The sequence below is a fragment of the Castor canadensis genome, chromosome 8 (assembly GCF_047511655.1).
Source record: "Castor canadensis chromosome 8, mCasCan1.hap1v2, whole genome shotgun sequence".
Classification (NCBI taxonomy): domain Eukaryota; kingdom Metazoa; phylum Chordata; class Mammalia; order Rodentia; family Castoridae; genus Castor; species Castor canadensis.
This window is the reverse complement of record NC_133393.1, coordinates 44,706,493-44,726,555: the sequence shown is the minus strand read 5'-3', so window position 1 is coordinate 44,726,555 and position 20,063 is coordinate 44,706,493. Positions and strand designations below refer to the sequence as shown.

General features: G+C 37.7%; 1 protein-coding gene and 1 long non-coding RNA gene across 2 annotated transcripts in view; one reads left to right on the top strand and one right to left on the bottom strand.

Moving 5' to 3' along the window:
- LOC109679565 (uncharacterized) overlaps window positions 1-2,784 on the bottom strand; it is a 370,197-nt gene extending 367,413 nt beyond the window's left edge. Inside the window, 1 exon segment of the mRNA XM_074084838.1 lies at window positions 2,630-2,784. Within this exon segment, the coding sequence (XP_073940939.1) occupies window positions 2,630-2,784 (155 nt within the window).
- A 1,225-nt stretch (window positions 2,785-4,009) lies between these two features.
- LOC141425478 (uncharacterized) overlaps window positions 4,010-20,063 on the top strand; it is a 52,550-nt gene continuing 36,496 nt past the window's right edge. Inside the window, exons 1-2 of the long non-coding RNA XR_012450485.1 lie at window positions 4,010-4,163; window positions 4,951-5,093. This is a non-coding gene — a long non-coding RNA (uncharacterized lncRNA). The remainder of the gene's footprint in view (window positions 4,164-4,950; window positions 5,094-20,063) is intronic.

Below are 20,063 nucleotides of genomic sequence, written 5' to 3'. Positions count from 1 at the left end.
TGATTTCCATGGTGGCTGCACTAATTTGCATTCCTACTAACAATGTATCAGGGTTATTTTCTTATACCCCTCCACTGCATCCTTGCCAACATTTGTTGTTGCTTGTTTTCTTGATGATAGCCACTATGACTGGGGTCCTGAGATAGAATCTTAATGCTGCTTTGATTGGAATTTCCTTTGTGGCTGAGGATTTTGACATTTCTTTGTGGTTATTATCATTTTTACTTCATTTCAAACTGTTCAGTTCACTTTCCCTCTTCCTTGCCGTGACTTGAGCAAGTCCTCCAAAATTCATGTGTTGCAAATTTTTTCTTTATTCTTGTATTCATATGTGCATACATTATTGGGGCCATTTCTCCCCCCTGCCCCCCACCTCCTCTCTGTCCCCCCAACTCCCCTCGCTTCCATGCAGAACCTGATCTGCCCATTTCTCCAATTTTGTTGAAGAGTAGACATAAGCAATAATAAGAAAGACAAAGAGATTTTGCTAGTTGAGATAAGGAAGCTATACAGAGAGATTCCTAGCATTGCATCCACGCACAAGTGTATTATAACCCGAATTGATTCATCTCTCTACCTGACCTCTTCACTACTTCCAGGTCACCTTCCCATATTGACCTCTGTCGTTTTAAGGTTACTGTATTAGTTCCTCTGCAGTCGGGACATCAAACACTTTCAAGTTTTGGGTTTCCTACCTAACCCCATTCCTCCCATATGTGCTCTCCCCTTAGTGTGTGACCCAAGTCCAACATTACTGCATTTGCCCCAGATCTAAAGTCTGCATATGAGGGAGAACATACAATTTTTGTATTTCTGAGGCTGGCTAACCTCAGTCAAGATGATGTTCTCCAGTTCCATCCATTTACTTGATAATGATAAGATTTCATTCTTCTTCATGGCTGAGTAAAATTCCATTGTATATAAATACCACATTTTCTTAATCCATTTGTCAGTAGTGGAGCATCTTGGCTGTTTCCATAACTTGGCCAAACTTGGTCCCCAGTGCAACAGTGCTGAGAGGTGGGACTTTAGGGAGGTGATTGGGTCATAAGGGCTCTACACTCCCCAATGGATTAACCCATTTATGAATTCCTGGATGAATGAGTTATTGAGGAAGTGGCTTTGTTATTAAAGCAAGCTCTCTCTGGCTAGGTTGCTTTGTCTCACCATGGGATGCCCTGTGCCATGTTACAATGCAGTACAAAGTCCTCACACATGCTGTCAACCAGATGCCAGCCTTGTGCCCTTGAACTTGCCAACCTGCAATGCAGGGCTAAATAAACCTCTGTTCTTTATAAATTTCCTAGCTTCAGGAATTTTGGTACAGCAACATAATATGAACTAAAGCTACCCTGTAGACTATAGACTAAAGACTATAGTCTTTCCTAGACTTAGTCATATACCATACATACTTAAAGTGTTCAAAACAGAGGATCAGCATGCCAGTACTGACCATCCACATACTCATCCTCATGGCCTTCAGTTTTGATTTCTTCACTGTTCACCTTGAGTTGTCTCTAGCCAGTATGTTTCCTAAGTCATTCCCTTGGCCCAACGTACAAGCTCAGCTGTGGTCCTGTCTCCATTGGGGAACACTCTGTGCAGCCTCAAAACACTTTTACCATGTCTTGTTCCATGATTGAGTTAGAATAGATATCCATGAGAAAAGACTAATTCTACAGGTAAATTTAGATATTACATTCTTATTTGATGTTGTTGATGTTGTTTGTGATTCAACAGGAGATAATTAAGTCTTTAACTCATTTCTAAAGGCAAAACAATACCATAGAATTGCTGTATTTTCATTCTCCTTCCCCAACAGTGTCTATTATGTATTTTTCAGCTAAAATGATCTATACTCACCAATAAGGCTATTAGATCTGGAGATTTAGGACAGTCTTCTGTTTATTTTGCTACAGAGGACCTCTTTTTGGCTAGGTGCAGTGGCTCACACATATAATCTCAGCCACTCAGGAGGTGGTTCTTCCTAGAAATTAGGAGGATCATGGTTCAGGAACAACCTTGGCAAAAAGTTAGTGAGACCCCATTTCAACTAATACAGCTAGGCATGGTGGTTCCAGGCTGTAATCCCAGCTACACAGAAGGCACAGGTAGGAGGACTATGGTCCAAGGCCAGCAACAGGAGGAAAAATTCAAAATCCTACCTGAAAAATAAGTTCAAACCCCAAACACACACACATACACACACACACACACACACACACACACACAAAGAAATAAAAAGAAGAGAGAAGAAAGGAAGGCAAAGCTTGAGGTCACCTCCTAGTCAGACTCCCACAGTGCTGGCAGGTTCCCAGTGAGGTATCTCTACCTTGAACAGCCAAAGGGGATATCAGTGGGCCTTAGCAAGTACACAGGCATGAGTACAAACCTCTCTGAAACAGCTAAGTGTGGTTGCAACCCACACTGAGAATAGCCAGGCATTCAGGAACTAGGTTGAGTAGGCACAAAAGATGAAGAAGGAAAAAAATTATAATAAGTCTTCCAAATAAGTTACTAAAAGTCAATCCAGTTCTTTCATTTCAAGCATAGCATTGTCTAAACTCAAAGTGCTCTGATCGTATTATATCAACCAACTTTGTAGCTAAAACCTACAGACACTAATTACGTTAAGGGGAAAGTCTGGTATCTGAAGGAAGTCTCATTATAAACGAGCATTTGCTTGGGAGTGGGAGGAGGCCCAAGAATGAGGCTATCCTGGGGATTCCTTACCAAATCAAATAACTCTCCATACTTCATGGTGGCCAGACTGGTGATGCACATGGTTAATATGAGCTTACGATTAAACAGGAAGCCTTTGACCAGGCGGCACACAGGGGGTGGGGAGGGGAGGAATTAATGGGTAACAGAGTCTCAGAAATTTGGCAGAGTATTACATGTTGTTCTTAGACGAACTTCTGCTTCTTGCCTAAACCAAATGTGTTTTAAAACCTTGCTGTCCACAGTAGCACAGGCAAGGAGGGATGGAGCAGGTATGAGGCACAGAATGGCTGTTATAACATTGTCAGCAATGTGTGAAACAGCACACATTTTATAACGCGTGACGTTATAAAAACAATAGCTGAATAATCTATATTCCTTAAAGAGTAAATTTGGAGAAACAGCAGATAGAAAGCTTGAGAACCCATTGTTTGTTGTGTTAAATGGCAGCCTAATGGTGGCAAGAGGGAGTAAGGAGAGGAGTCGAGTCGTTATTTACCTTTTTTGAACCTAATAGGGCTGAGGCTCCCTGCTAAATACTGGGAATAAGACATCTCATTTAATAATAAACTCAGCATCGGAGTCAACTCTCAGATGTACTCACAGAGCATTATTGTTATTTATGCAAGACACAGGATTAGTATATAGGAACTATTAAGCAAGAGAAGCTCTACACAAGAAGTCCTATTTCCAACCAATAAATCACACTGAAATAGGAGAAAACTGAGTAAGCACAGAATCTCCTTGTCTAAAATTATGATTGTTTGCTTTTTAATGTTTCAATTAGAGAATTAAGATAAAGGGAAAAACAAAAATCTACCCTGTGGGGTTTTTGTTTTATATATCAGAAAAACAAGTTCTGATAGCCTGTCACCTCCGATAATGCTTCAAATGATGTCAGAGTTATGGTTGGGTGTCACTAATAGGCCACATTTAGGGCTTCATTTGCAGTAAATCTAAAATCTCTAAGTCCCAGCCCTACTGTGGAGCCTGACTGAGGGCTGTGGGTCTCGTCACCACCTAGGGTCACTATCACCACCATGGGAGCCAGATCAGCAGTGCTTTTCTGCCCAAGAAAGGAAGAATCACACCTTTGGCGGAGGACTGCAGGCAGAATGAGTAATGCTGTATTTATAGGAACCTCAAAAGAAACACCCAGCCCTTTGGCTGTTGTCTGTCTCATCTTCTCCTGGAACTCCTGTTGCATCATAATATATTTTTAAGTTAAGCAAGACCCAGCACATAGAGAGAGGCAGCTGGTACTTTTGCTATTGTTCTAAAACACAGCCTTTGACTAATGTACTTAATGGTATCCCCATTGGCACTGGTGAAGAAACACAAATTGAAGACTGACCTTACCTGTTACCACAGGAAGTAACACAAACAAGAGTGGATCCTGGGGCCAGGCAAATCCTCTCTTCCAATTCTTTAGAAAATGTAAAGTAAGTTGTTATGAACTGCTCTCACCTCCCTGTGCTGTAGAACTTAGAACTTACTTCTCGTATCTAACTGTATTTTGGTACCTGTTATCCAACTTCCCTCTTTCCTTCCTCTCCTTTATGCCTCCCAGCCTCTAGTGACCACTATTCTATTCTCTACTTTTTGAAATCAACTTTTTAAATTTCCATTCTGAGCAAAAACATGGTATTTGTCTTTCTGTGCTAGCTTAATTCATATAATGTCCTCCAGTTCTGTCCATGCTGACATAAATGGCAATATTTCATTCTTTTTGTGGCTGAATAATATTCCATTGTATGGATATACTATATTGTCTTTATCTATTCAACTGCTTAACGATACCTTGATTTCATTGTCTTGGGTATCGTGGACGGTGCTACAATAAACATGGGAATGCAGGTATCTCTTTGAAAAGCAGATACATCCTGTGACTGTATTACCAGTGATGTGACAACTGGATCACATGACAGTTCTATTTTTAGTTTTGAGACTTTTTCCCTAGGCTAGTGCTTGTGTTTTCTCATTCTTAGTATATGACAAAGACACAAAAGGGTGCAGAAATAACCACTGTAAAATTAGAAAAGTACAGTGCAAATTTTGAAAGCTAGATGGAATTCCTGAATTAACCTCATTATCTTAGCTCCAAAATTAAGCAAGTTTCATTTTCCAAAATAAATATAATTAATTTTGTCACTATAAAACATCTTTAAAGCCATTTCAAAGGCTTGACAAGTTTAACCAAGCTTCTTCAAACTCTTCTATCACCCACAGGATGTGCAATGAATGATATAGGAGAACAAGATGTGCATAAAATGATTCATTAAATAAGAGCAATTGACAGAAGCCTTCATCCAGTACCTTACAGGGCGAGGCACACCCTCCCGACAACACAGATGATAAACAGGAACAACATGGTGAGGTTTTGCTTTTGCAATGGATCTGTTCATTTTGTTGAATCTTGTTTTAGATTTGGGCATAGCAAGTTTTGGTTGTCTTTATGTACAGTGACAGTGGGGTAACGAATGTTTTTTGAATGTGAGTTATGTAAATACATAGACATGTTGATTTGAGAAGAGAAAACAATGCATGTAAAAATTGGCAAAATACCCATTTCGTGAATTACAGATACTGTTCCTAAGAAGAGAAAAAAAAAAGACAAGCTTTCAACTGGTAGACCACCCACAAAATGCCACTAAAATCTAAACAACATGAAAAAAACCACAATGTTCTCCAGTCAGTTCAATTCCTGAAAGTATTAACTTTACAAAGCTCTTAGCTTAATCTAGTGACCTTAAAATACTGCCTGAAAATACAGGCTCCTATTGTGGGCTTAATTGAAACCCCTCACATACATGAAACGAATTGGGAAAATTAGAAAAAACTAATAATAACAATAACAATAATAATAGCTGCTAGCATTTATAAAGGCACCTTCTGTAAATGAAATGGAAGTGCTATACATGTTACCTTATGTAAGCCTATCATCAGCCCTATAAAACAAATATCAAATCAAATAAGCACACATTTACCAAATAAAGGAAGGACAAGACACTGAATAAATTGAACAATGTCACATCGCAAGATTCAAACTCAAGCTCATCTGATTCTAAGACATGTGGCCTTTTCACTACACTGTCCTGACATTTAATAACTCCTTCTTCCTACAGTAGGTATAATTAGCTTGCAATGAATCAATTCCATTATTAACAATAAAAAGAAACACATATTCCAAAAATAAGAATTCAATTCCCAGAAGAAGTTTCAGTGACATAATCTTCCAAGAAAACAAGTAAGCAATTTAATTGGGCAAATGTGCACTCAATTTAAAAGAAACAAAAAGAGGAAGATGTACAAAAATAATTCAAAATGAGTCTGCCTTATGCAATAAAGAAATAGTGGATAATTTGTATATTTTCTTTCTTTGGTGCTAACTGTTTAAAGAAGTAATCAGTCAACCATGCTCCAAAGAGAGTCTAACTGAGTACAGAGAAATGCTCTTAGTCCCCATTTTTCTATATTGATCCTGACCAGCAATAATTTTTTTTTCTGCTTTTCCTATTGCACTTACTACTGGAATAATTCATAGGCTATTTTGCTTTGTATTATTAATGTCTTATTATATGTATGCATAGACCTCTGCAACGAGATTGAAGCCCCTCGAAGGAGGAATGTCTTGTACCCCTTCCTATGTCCCATATGCCTTGCACATAAGTGCTCAACTGACTGACGATTTAATTCAGGGAAAGACTTCTTTTGCTAAGGTGATCCCAACTCACCAAACTGGACTAAATGATACAGTTACCTAGACAACCCTTGAAACATTCTGCAATGCAACTTGTAGTTTCAGCAAAAAGTAGACAATACTGTGTAATAGACATCATCTCTTAGCCCTCTAAGGGTAGACAGTTGTACTTGCCAGCAACAGGTAAAGGTGAAAGTTACAAATGAAGTATGTTTCTCTAAAGTTGCATTTCATCTTCATTTCTACCATGCAAAAAATTCATCAAGGAACTTCTAAGCAGCACAGCAAACTATATGGTTCACTGCACACCAGAAAAGACTATGTCTGGATCAGAGGAAAGAAGGCAGTGGATCAGAGATATAGAATAAATCAAGACTGGAGTGTAGCTCTATGGTAGAGAGCTTATCTAACACACATAAGAGCCTGGCTTCCGTGCCCAGTGTGGCAATAAATATATAAATAAATAAATAAACTGAACTAAAATAAGACAAATAAAAGACATTAGGGGGAAAAAAAGGGACAAGAAAAAGAAAGAGGAGGCAGTGTACCAAGACTTTAAAATGTGTAAGTTAAGTCAAAATTTAGGATGCTTTATAAACATTTATTGAGTGACTAAAGGAATGAATGCATAATATCAGACAGAGCCTCTGCACTCCACTGCACTTGAAAAAGCAGACTCATAATGACAGGATAGTAAAAAGGGATTGAAGGTCAGAGTTAAGAAGCACTGAACGGATACAATGAAGCTGAAACAGCCTAGTGTTCTTTGCGAGCTGTGCAGGAAAAACTGAACATTGTGTCACATTGCCTTTGAAAACTCCCAAGAAGTTTTGGCCAATGTTGGCTACCAAGCAATGTGCTGCAGAGTGATGGTCACAGTGTGCCTCTCAGAATCATCCAGGTGGCTGCATGGAGAGGGGGTGCACCGCTTAGCAAACCATTTCACCAGCTGTCTCATTGTGTGCATTTTGAAGCTGCCAAACTGCATAGAAATGGCACGGTGGCCTCTCCAGTTGCACAAGCACAGTGAGCTGCTGACTACCACAGATGTGCTGTGTTCGCACAATATTCACGGTGGCTAGAGGGCAGCTAGCTTCCTCAGAGGAGGCTGGGTGCACCAGCTGCTGGTGACAGCAATGGAATCAGATAGGTTCTGCCCTGTAGTTTTTAAACGCTGCCTGCTTTTTAAAGGCAGAGCCTCCAAATAATGCAGGAGCTAACAAGTTTGCAAAGGAAATGTACTTACAATCTGAAACAAGAGCAGCTGGATATCCAACTGTGTAAAGAAATACAGAGGGCTCTTCTTCTCTTCAAATTGATATTACTCACCTGGGTTTTATAGAGTCGAAAGCATATGCTTAGGTATAATTACTCAACAACTTAGACCAATTTCCACATCATGACCATATAAATGGAATATTCATTCCCACCTGGGCGGCGGCTATGTGAGTCTTTTGTCTGGGTGTTCCTGATGAATAGTATAAACCACTGACTGTGAAAGCAACATTTTCAAATTCACTTGTACAGTGAAATGTTTCATGAATACAAAGCAGGTGTAACACTATATGTAAAGTATATAAAATGAGTGCCAAGTGTCATAGTCCACATTAAGAAAGAACATCGTCAGTATAATCAAAGTCTGCCTCTAACTCTCCACATTTGTAGTCTGGCTACATAATTTGAGGGACTCAGTGCAAAAATGCAAGGTCTTTTGTTCAGAATTATTGAGAATTTCAAGATTGTGGTAACAGAACATTAAAGCACACCCAGGGTCCATCTAAATGCAAAAACCTATGCCACAAGTAACTGCCATGAAACGGATCCTAGAAACCCCCTCTGTTCCACCTAAACAGAAAACACTGCACTGAACTTTTTACATATGAATCATTTTAGTTAGCTTTACTACATACATAGTAATTAAATTTAGGATGTTTAAAATTTATAAACATGCTAAAAATGCAGTATCATGTTTTGAGAGTTATCTATGAGGTCACCATTCATTTATTTTCATTGCTTGTACTATACCAATTCATGAACATGTCACAATGCATTTAAGTATTCTACTGAAAAACACATAAGTTGTGTACAGTTTACTTGTTTGTTTATTTCTATAAGAAACGATGCTTCTAAAGACAGTTTTGCACATGCTCAGAATCCCATATGTTTTGGCTATGTTTCCTGAAAACAACAGAGAACTACCTTAGGTTGTTATCTAGTCTGACAATCCATCTTGTTGCTGATAAAACTGTTCCATTTACATTTACTGTAGCTGCTGGTTTTGATCCATTCCTATCATCTTATTTTGTGCTTTTTATTTGTTCTGCTTTACCTATGTTTCTTCGATTTCCTCCTAGTTACCTTGATTTTTGTTTCAGTTTTTCTTTACTGTTTTAATTTGAATTTTTTTCTCTTCTGCCCTTGCAATTTTAGCATTCTTATCAAACTCTCAAGTTAACCATTATCTTGACATTTCACAACCAAACAATGCAGAAACAATTGGATGTTTTAACCCTTGTCCTCCAAACTTACGAGCTATCAACAGTCTTAATAAGTCTTAAATAGTCTTAATAGTTTTGTCTCACAACATAGACATCATCAGTATTACTTTATACCACCAGTGATAATCCAGCCATTTCCTTGCTCACATTTCTTCTTCTATGATAGGCATTCCTTTCACAATCATTTTTATTCCTCCCTAAGTATAGCTTTTAGAAGCTTATTTAGTTAGTCTCATAGTAGTAAATTCTAAGTTTTGGTCTATCTATAAATATGCTTGATTTTGGTTCTTGAAATACAGCTTTACTTACGAAACAATTTACAATTGACAGTGACTATATCGCAGCATAGCACCCATGGTTGCTTCTAGTCTGATTGTTCCTTTCTTTTTCCTTGAATAATTTTAAGAGTTTCTCTTTGTGTTTGGTATACCCTCAATGCCACTATAATAAGTGCAAATTTTATTCATTTCCCTTGTTTAAAAGAAACTGAGCTTCTCAACTCTGATGACTCAAGTCTACCATGAGTTCTTTGAAAATATTTCAGCCACTATCTATCCAAATATTGTCTCTTCTCATTTTCCCTGTTATCGGCTTCTAGAACTCAAATTCAAAATACTGCATCTTATTATCTCTTCTATGTCTCTTATGCTCAATTTTGTATTGTCAATTTCCTTTTTCTATGGGTTATAATCTAGTTTACTTCTTCATATTTATCTTCCTACTTATTGATTCTCTCTTTATCTGTATCTACTTACTGCTAAATTAGTCATGATTTTATTGCAAACAGTATATTTTTCATTTCAAGAGGTTTTTTTCATTAGAAATCAAATTAGTGCAAAGCTGGAAAATAAAAGAGGTGTTTTCCCAAGTTTAGTAGTTAGCGCTGGTACCAAAAGCAGCTTTCTGGAGGCTGGAATGCTGAGGAATGGAAACAAGTGTCTATTCTATTTGTTCTCAGCTCAACCAGTCTGTGAGAAGACCATTGGTCACCTCATGCTGATGGTAGGTCTGTTGTCTTAGGCTGTATCTGTGAGTAGGAGTGAGAAGAGGTGACTGTTCCATGGTGTTAACATGGTCCCTGCTTCTTTTGTTCCTCTTTCCACTCTTAAACAGGGGAGAAAATAAGACTGCCTAAAATCCACCCAGTGCTAAAAGGAAAGGGGATCCAAGCTTTGATGAGGTCTGGCCAGGTGCAAATTATTGCTTATAGACAGTGCAAACTGGAGGGGGATGTAGAGTTGATACCACAAAGGAAGGAGGAGGAAGAAAACAAACTGAAGTGGGAACAGGATAGACTGTAGACTCAACCCCAGCATCTTGGTGTCAGGATATGTGTGGTGAACCCTTTAAACTTAAAACCACCAGCCGTGAACTTTCTTAAAGAACTCTCTCTGTATTCAAAGGGATTGAACAGACCAAAGTAAAGCACACCCACAGTAGGTATGCATTGAGACGTCCCTTTGAATGTCAACTCACATATTAATAATTAAAACCAGGACTACAAAATAGGCACAGTGTGTGTGGGGTGGGAGATACTAGTTGGAGTGGGGGGTGAAGGAAGGAGATTGAGGTGATGGTATATGGTTGATGGACTTCATGTACCTACATGAAACAGAACTAAATAAACCTCTTGCAATTGCTTTAAGTGGTGTAGGGAGAAGGCTGAGAGGGAGAGACAATGGGGACATTGTAAATAACGTGTAAGACTCATTGGAATTGTCCCTATGAATACCCCCATATAAGGAATATATCCTAATAAAAATTTTATGATAAAAAACTCTGTCTTCTTATACCATGTATATGTATATTTTCTAATCTATTTTAAAGATATTATATATATATATATATTTAAAACCTGAACTACAGGGCAAACTTTAGTGCCATCTTTTTCTCCTTTTCTTCCTTTCTTCTTTTTCTTTTTTGTTTCTGAGACACATTCTTGCTATGTAGCCCAGCTGGCCTCAGTCTTGCTATCCTCCTGCTTCTGCTTCCCAAGGGCTAGGGTTACAGACATGCACCATCATGCCCAGCCTCCTCTTTGATATTTAATTACGCTATATGTTGTGAACATGGTGAAGACACAACTTGCCAATTACATTTTTAACAATTGAACCAAAGAATGAATATTTCACAAGAAATAAAGGGATTGCTTTTTGATTCCTTCATTGGGGAAATAAGACTATTGTGTGAAGAAGCAGTTTAATGAAACTGTTCAGATGTTGTAAAGAGCCATCAAGTTTATTATTTGTGACATAAACAAACTTTTTAAGTAGATTATGTTCTGACATAAAGGATTCCAGTTAAGGCACCAGATTGCAAGGCAAAGGCATAAGCAGCTGCAGCAGCTTTGAAGCTGTACTTACTGCTCAATGGTTCACCAAAATGTTTACATCAACTTTACTACTTTCAAACTTTTTGTAGACAAGTGGCAGGGATGTATTACAGGGGTAGGAAATGGTTTTAGAAACAATCAAAGGCTGACACAAAGCCAAGAAACGTTCAGGGGGCACTAGCTCCCCTTTACTACCAAATGAAGCATTCATAACAAAACCCGGACATTACTGAAGAAAAAAATGAACAGCTAACCTATGAAAGAAATGAAAAAGTTAAACCATAATAAAATCACTGCTAGTGTTACAACAGCAGTCCCCGGAGAATCAATAAGCAATTAGGTTTCCAGAGAATATGAATCTGACTTGCCAGGAGAATCAGAGGCACCAATTCCTTTCTGACATAACTCCCTCTACCCAGGTCTCTGCTTATCCAGAGTCCAGCCCTTCTACAGAATGAGATCAGCTCCTGCTCCTTCATAAAACTTAACCTCAAATGCCCACAGCAGGTGGGATGCAGCTCCATTTATAGTGTGCCTTTGAGTTCTACAGCTTATGGTCTATGTGACTCCTCATACCTACTATAGCATGATGTCACTTAGAGAACTTCACAGTGATCACAAGCTTGTTGACACATCACATCTCACTTACGGTTTTAACAGTTCAATGATGTCACTGAAAAAAATCCTGTAACAGTTAACTCCCTGCACATTTGGCACACAAGACACAGTAAAGCACTAGGTGAAGAAGTGTTAGGTTCTGATGAAGAAAGAAAAACTGAAAGATTATTTTTAAGATTACCTGAAAAAGAACCAGCAAAGCCAAATCTTAGACCTTCTAGTTCTCAATTCACGGTTCTTTCCATGACTGGGCTGCCTTTCCTCATCTGCCTTGATGTTATACACTCTCACACACAAACACATATATGCTCCACACTCCCACAAGGACACACACACCACACTCACACAAAACACACACACACACATACACAGTCTTACACTCACAAACCCACATGCACAGGACGTGAACTCAAGCAAACCTTACCTTGTAGATTCAAATCTCTCATGTCCTGCAGCATGAAAGACCAGTGAGAACTGGCTGCTAGTGCACCCACAGCGAAGCTTGCAAATAAGCTGTTTTTCAGTATAAACAAAAGAAATACCAATTCCATGACAAGAAACATGCTGCATTATCTTATGAAGTACTTTCAACTATAATAAAAGTCTTCTTTTCCTTTCTTTTTCTTTTTTTTTCCTTGATTTATAGTAAAGTTCCACTGTCTTATTCTTTTTCTTTTCTCTTTGCAACTTTGTTTCTACATTGTTATTAGCATTTATTAGTTGTACAAGGGAGTTTCATTGTGAAATTTCCATACATGCATAATGCTGTGCTGTGATCTGCTGAACAGGGGGCTGCTTTAGATGAAGAAGAAAGGGGGGAAAAATCCAGAAGTAATCTGAAATGCATAAAGAAAGCTAAAGGAAATTTGAGGATGTCTAGCCAACCCATCTGGTTGAGTTCAGACTTCCTTCTCAGTCATGAGCTTACACCTATAGTGTAAACAGTTAGGGACCACTAAATGAGAGGTCCCCACCAAAGATAAGCAGCCAAATTGAGAAAGGCATAAGGACCTGATAGGACCAGAGTGATCACCATAATCTCTCATCTCTCCACATCTCCAATCTTTGCACTCCCAGGAAGTCACTGCCCTAAGGAAAAATTGTTAGAGCACTCAGGACCCTCCTTGCCCACTACAATTTGGAGATAGCATCTTTCTAAATATTTCCAAATATCAGCATCTTTAACATTTGTGAGTGTCATATGCAAGTACATACAAATACATTCTTACACTCACATATTCACACACTCATACACAGCTTACCTTCCAGATTGAAAGACCACTAAGAACTGGCTTTTAGTGTACCCACAGCAAGGTTTGCAAATGAGTTGTCATCATATTTGCATAAAATGCACCCATTATAGTCAAGCACACCAGTTATCGCAGACTTTCTCAGTTCCTGTTCCCCTGTATGATGAATAATGAATATTTTAAAAATATTATCTGAGAGTTGCCAGTTGAAGTGATTAGTCTGAGTGATGGCAGTCCTTGGACTAGCTGGAAAGGGCTGGAGAACAGACAGTGGGTGAGGTAGGAGGAAGAGATGAAGTTACTGGAACATCACCAACCCTGAGAGCAGAATCAGGATTCTCACTAGCTTCTCTTGGGGTGAACTGACCACTACCATATGTGGTTACATTTTCCAAAACAAAATTAATTGACTAAACGTATCTACAGAGGCATCAAGCATTATTTTTTTAGCTCTCTAACAATTATTTCATCATAACTTATACTAGTGATCTTAGAAATATCTAAATGAAAAGAATCCCAAATTTTTCCTCTAAAATATAGGAAATGTAAAACTCCTCTTATTATTCACTGGAAAGTTCCTTATGAGTGGTAAGAATTGATCAACTTGAAGTGGTATCCTTCAGAATTACAGTAAGAACCTGGAAGTTTCTAGTATAGCACTTTGGTAGTTAGGCACATTATACATGAATAGATTTAAGAATTAACAGTAAATATCATTATTATAAGAGAGCTGTAGGTGCTGCTTTATCTCATTTAGTCTTCACAACAGCCCATGAGAGTATTCCCATTTTGAAGTTCAATTTTAAATTATGTTATTGATATGTAAATTGTTTACATTTTCAAATTATTAAATTATTCCCATATGAAGCTTACCAAAGCTAAAAGATTTTCCCATACACATAAGCCAGTTTGTGACAGAGGAGTATGGATGCAATCTGATCTTCTCATTTTAGACAAAGTGTGTCTTGGAGTTAATGAAGGCATTGGTTCTAAAAAGTCCCTAAAAAATTCATGTGTTGAAGGCTTGGTCCTCCATGCAGCAGTGTTCTGAAGTAGGGCCTTATGGAGGTGATTTGACCATGATAATTCTAACTTCATCAATGGATTAATGCACTGATGGATTTGTAGCTTAATGGGCTATTGGGAGGTAATAGAAAATTTAGGGGATAGGGCCTACTGGAAGGAAGTTAGGTCCTTAGGGGCATTACCTTGAAGGGAATATTGGGATCTCTCTCGCTCTCTCTCTCTCTCTCTCTCTCTCCATACTAATTGCTCTCCTCATGATATTTTGCCTCATAGGCCCATAAGTCCAGGAACAGCAGAACCAAGTCATAGACTGAAACCTTTGAAATCATGGGCCATGATAAATATTTCTTCCTTTAAGTTGCTTTTTCTCAGACCTATTGTCACAGCAATGGAAAGATGGCTAGCACAAAGCATAAGTTATATCTATGTCTTTTGACCCAAGTCTAGTCATCTGCAAACAGTCACACAGGTGGCAAATTAAAAATGTAACTCCTAGAGAGTCATAGGTGAAAATAATGGCAAAGATGTTTTTGATGTGTACAACTGTATATTAGTTAAAAAGAAATCATAAACCTATGTCACTTTAGCCACTTAAGGAATACTTTCTGGACCAGACCTCCATCTGCATATTTAGATATGGAGAGCAGGATTTCTCAACAGTAGCACTATTAGAATTTGTGGACAGATGTATCCTGTATGTGGAGATGAGTGAAACAGTCCAGTGTATATTGAAGCATTCCTGGCCTCTATCCTTAGAATCCCAGTGGAAACAACCAAAAATGTCTACAAATATTGACTCCCCTGGAGGCAAAAATCACCCTCACTCTTCTGCACTTCAGTAAGAACTATAGACTTAGAGGAACTATGATTTTTCTGTACCCAAAAGGACTTTTATTTTTCTCTTAATTATAAAATTCACTGAAAAATGTTCAACACTTCTTTCAGATATCCATAAAATTCAATACGAGACTGTTTCCACCATCTAGGGAGAAAGAATTGCCCCAATTCATAAACCTACAGTGACTATCTTGTACTTGACAGTGACTTCCCTGTTGCTTGATTTTCTGCTTCAGATGAGACATTCACCATCAACTGTGTCCTGATGACACAAAAGTGTGCTGCGAATAGTGAAGATAATGAATATGAGGGGAAATTTCATGCAAAAATTTGTAGGTGAAATTTGACAAACAGCAAAGATTATAATAGAACAAAGTGACTTTGTTAGTGTGCAAAGAAATGAGAGGGAACAAGACCCAAGTCAAAAAAAATGACTTTTATTCAGGTGTGCATTATGGTAACAAAGTGGTAGAGATAATCAACCTAAAAAGAAGAAAGGTTTATTTTGGGTCACATTTTCAGAGGTTTCGGTTCATGGTCAGTTTGCCTCATTACTTTTAGGCTTATAGTGAGGGAGCACATCATGACTAGAGGGTATATGCAGTCAAGCAAAGTTGCTCACTTCATGGTGGCTAGAAGTTGAACTTTTTCCTATGAGGTCCCACCTCTTAAAGGTTCCATCGCCTCCCAATAACACCAAGCCAGGGACCAAGCTCCTAACACATAGGCCTTTGGGGACATTCAAGATCCAAATTATAGAAAATTGTTACATTATCAAACATGAGCTACAAATTTAATGTAATCCCTATCAAAACTCCGATGTCATTCTTCACAGAAATAGAAAGACAATCTTAAAATTTATATGGAAGCACAAAAGATGTTGAATAGCCAAAGCAATCCTGAGCAAATAGAGCAATGCTGGAAGTGCCACCTGACTTTCAACTATATCACAGAGCCGTATTAACAAAAACAGCATGCTACTGGCACAAAACATGTAGGCCAGTGGAGTAGTACAGAAGACCCAGAAATAAGCTCACACAGCTATAGCCATCTGATTTTCAACAAAGGTGCCAAAAACATACTGTGGCAAAAAGACAGCCTTTTCAATAAATGGTGTTGGGAAAACTTGATTCCCACATACAGAAGACTGAAACTAGACCCCTATCACTCACCCTATACAAAAATCAATAGAAAATGGATCAAAGATCTAAATCTAAGACATGAAACTTTGAAATTGCTAAAAGAAAAAATAGGGGGAACCCCTAAAGATATAGGCACCTTTCTGAACAGAACTCCAAAAGCTTAGACAATAAAAGCAAGAATTGACAAATGGGATTCCATCAAATTGAAAAGCTGCTGCATATCAAAGGAAACAATTACTAGAATGAAAAAAACAGCTAACAGAATAGGAGAAAATCTTTGCTAGCTATTTATCAGACAAGTGATTAATATCTAGAATATAAAAGGGACTCAAAAATTAAATACCAAAAGAACACATAATCCAGTTAATAAATGAGCAAATGAATTGAGCAGACAGTTCTCAAAAGAAGAATAAATGGCCAATAAACACACAAAGAAATTTTCAAAGTCCTTCGCCATAATGGAAATGTAACTCAAACAACACTGAGATTCCATTTCACCACAGGAAGAATGGCTATCATCAAGAAAACAACAGTTAATGTTGGTGAGGATGTGACAGAAAAAAAGGATCCTCATATACCATTGATGAGAATGTAAATTAGTGCAGTCACTCTGCAAATCAATATGGAGGTTCCTCAAAAAAACAAAAGTAAAACTATAGTATGGTCATGTAATTTCCACCAAAAGCTCCAAAAGAATTCAATGAGCATACAAAAGATTTTCTAAACTGGTGCTAGATCAATTGGATGTCTATAAGGGAAAAATAAAATGAGCATTCACTGTTAACACACAACACACACAAAATTTAGCTTGGAATAGCCTGCAGATCTAAAATTATAAAAGTTCTTAGAAGAAACATAAGAGGAAAGTCTTCTCAACTTTGGGTAAGAAAAGACAGGAAATTTTTTTAATTAATGAAATATAAAAGATAAAAATGAGAAATTAGGCTTCATCCTAAAACTAAAAGTTAAATAAAAGGCAAGCCAAACACTGGAAGAAAATACCAGCAATATATCTAGCAGATAAAGACACATATTTATAATATATAAAGAAGTCTTAAAACTCAAGAAGATGAGAAACAACTCAATTTAGAGATGGACAAAATGTTTGAACACACTCTTCACAAAGATGTACAATGGTCACCAAGAAAATGCAAGTCAAACCACAGAGAGGGAACACTACATATGCCTTTACAGTAGCTAAAAACTAGTGCTGGCAAGAAGCTAGAGGAGGTACAACTCTTAAACAATGTCAGTGGGACAGGTGAGACACTTTGGAAAACAGTTCAACCATTTGTTAAAGCATTAAACATATATGACCAAACAATCTACCCGTTCCAGTCCTAGCCATTGATTGGCTCATGAGAAACAAACCAATGTGACCATATTTCAATATGAGAATGACAAAAAATTAATATACCCATCTGGCAAAATACTACTCTGCAATAAAAATAACAGATAATTAATATACATATAGCATGAGTGAATCTCACAATCTTATGTTCAGTGGAAGAACCAATCAAAAATGAATACATACCATTTGCTTCCACTTACATAAAATTCTAGAACATAGAAACAGTTTGTACTGATTGGAAGCTGGTCAGTGCTTCCTGAAGCTGGTGAGAAAGGGGACACATATTTCAAAGAGGAGTAAGGAAACTAACACAGTTACAAATATTTGCTATCTTGATTGTGGTGATTACTTTAAGGGTGTGTATAAGGTTGGAGGTGTAGCACAGTGGTAGAGGACTTTCCAACATGTGCAAGGCCCCGGGTTCAATCCCCAGAACCACCAACCCCCCCCCTCCAAAAAAAAAACCTAAAGGGATGTGTTCAAGTAAACTTAAAATATAAGTAGTTTGTTTTACTTCAATTGTAATTTAATTAAAAAAAGAACAAGTTGTAGGAAAAGAAAAATGTTATCTACCTCATAGAAGTTGCAATGGAAACTATAATTCAACCCACAATCCCTATTACTTCAAAGTAATTATTTAAAAAATGTTGGTGAAGCTATGTGTTGCAAAAACACCCAGCCTATGGTACAGTTGTGCTTGGAAACCAGTCTAACTAGTGTGTCTAGTCTTTCAGGCCAAAATTTAAAACAATATACACCAAGCGAAATCACATGTATCACAATTATTTAATTCTGTCATCTTCTGCATTCTCTTCTTTCGAAGCTGTTACTTTTTGTTAAAAAATATCAAACCTTGTTTAAATAATACACCATATGTTATGAACTATTTGACTTATTGTTTACATTAATCCTATAACTAATACCAAATACTGCAAAAGTTTAGAAATGCATTAATGAGGTAAATTCTGAGCTCTTTATATTTTCTGAATAGCTAAACCAAAACTGGCACAAAGAGACATTAAGCCAGTGTGGTAAATGTGCCAGGCTTGCAGCAGGTCCAGTGTCATCAATCTAAGCTAACTCAAACAATAAATGCATATAACATTATTTGAGTCACAGTGCAAACACTAGGTTAACAATAAAAAGAGAATTTTTTCTTCATATTTGATCACTTTGGGTAAATTCTCTTTTCCTGAAAACAAAGCAAAACAAAAACTATAGGACTGAATTCTAGAATTCTAAGTTAGCAGCATTGTATCTTTGCACTCACAAATAAAGGACTGCAATTCTCTGACTCATGTCCATATTTTTTGTTTCACTCTAAAAATAATTATTCTTTCAGAATAATTATTATGTCATGACCTGGGCATCACATGGGCTTGGGATGAGCTGGCTGATTCTGACCCAATAGCAGGCTCTTTCATGGGAGCTTGAGCATTACTGCATCTAACCAATGTAAAAATAAATAAAATCAATATGTTCAAAGGCATTTTGCTTTTTCTCATTCACTACAAGATCAGCAAATACCTTGATGCAAAAGGTGTTACATCCAGAGTGAGGACTAGCACTTAGGAAATAAAATGAGGCAAAAGAAATAAAACAAGTCAGAATAAAACCTAAACAAGAAACACGAGAAACCGCACCAAAATTTAAGTTTGAAAAGTAAGCAATCAGGATTCAAGTGGACTACATAAAGGTGGGGGCAAAAGTACCAAGAGTAGAGACTCAAATAGATCTGGATGAATTTACCTGAATTTTTTGTCAAATGGAAGTAATGATAGCCAAGATAAAGACTCTACTGTGACTTATGCATGCACACATGCACACACACACACACACAAAAAAAAAAAAAACGTGAGAGAGCTACAGCTTTCTAGACTGTGATCTTGGTCAAGCCAAATTATTATACTCTGCTTCAGTTTGTCCTTGTTATTAGGAATAATGATGCCATAAAAAGGGTAAAGGAGAAACAGAACATCCCACACACTGCCTCCAATGGTGTGCACCTTGCCTCTCATCTCACCATTCTTCATGCTCACTCTTCCCAAATTCCCTTTCTCCACCATGGCAAGCTCCCTCCTCCCTTAGAGCACAGGCCCTATTGGCCCCTCTGCACCATGTTCTTCTCCATGGCTTTCCTGACCTTGACCCTTCACTACCCAGCTGCCAGCTTATGGCTGTCTTCAACTCTCACAGGCACTGCCAAAGCTCTCTTACACTCACCCTTTCCTTTTGCTTGAAGCTTAAAATTCCCTGCTACCTTATTTACTCAGTACTCTATGGTTCATTATTACTCATTTTACTTTATTCTCTGTATCATGTGTCTTTAGGATATTAGATTCATGAAAGTAAAAACCTAGTCTGTCAGACACACCAAGCCAAAAATGGCACCCCCAGATTTGTAGACGCTTAGTTGATATGTGGCCAAAATCTAAAAATCTTATAATTTGTCTTCTTCAGTTTCACATGTGTCCTTTGGCTCCTCCACAGAAATTTCTTTGGTTTGTCTTCACCCTCTTTTCTTGGACTAATATATTCTCCTCATGACTTAAGCTTTTTACTGGGCCTTCATTCAATCCATGTTCCAT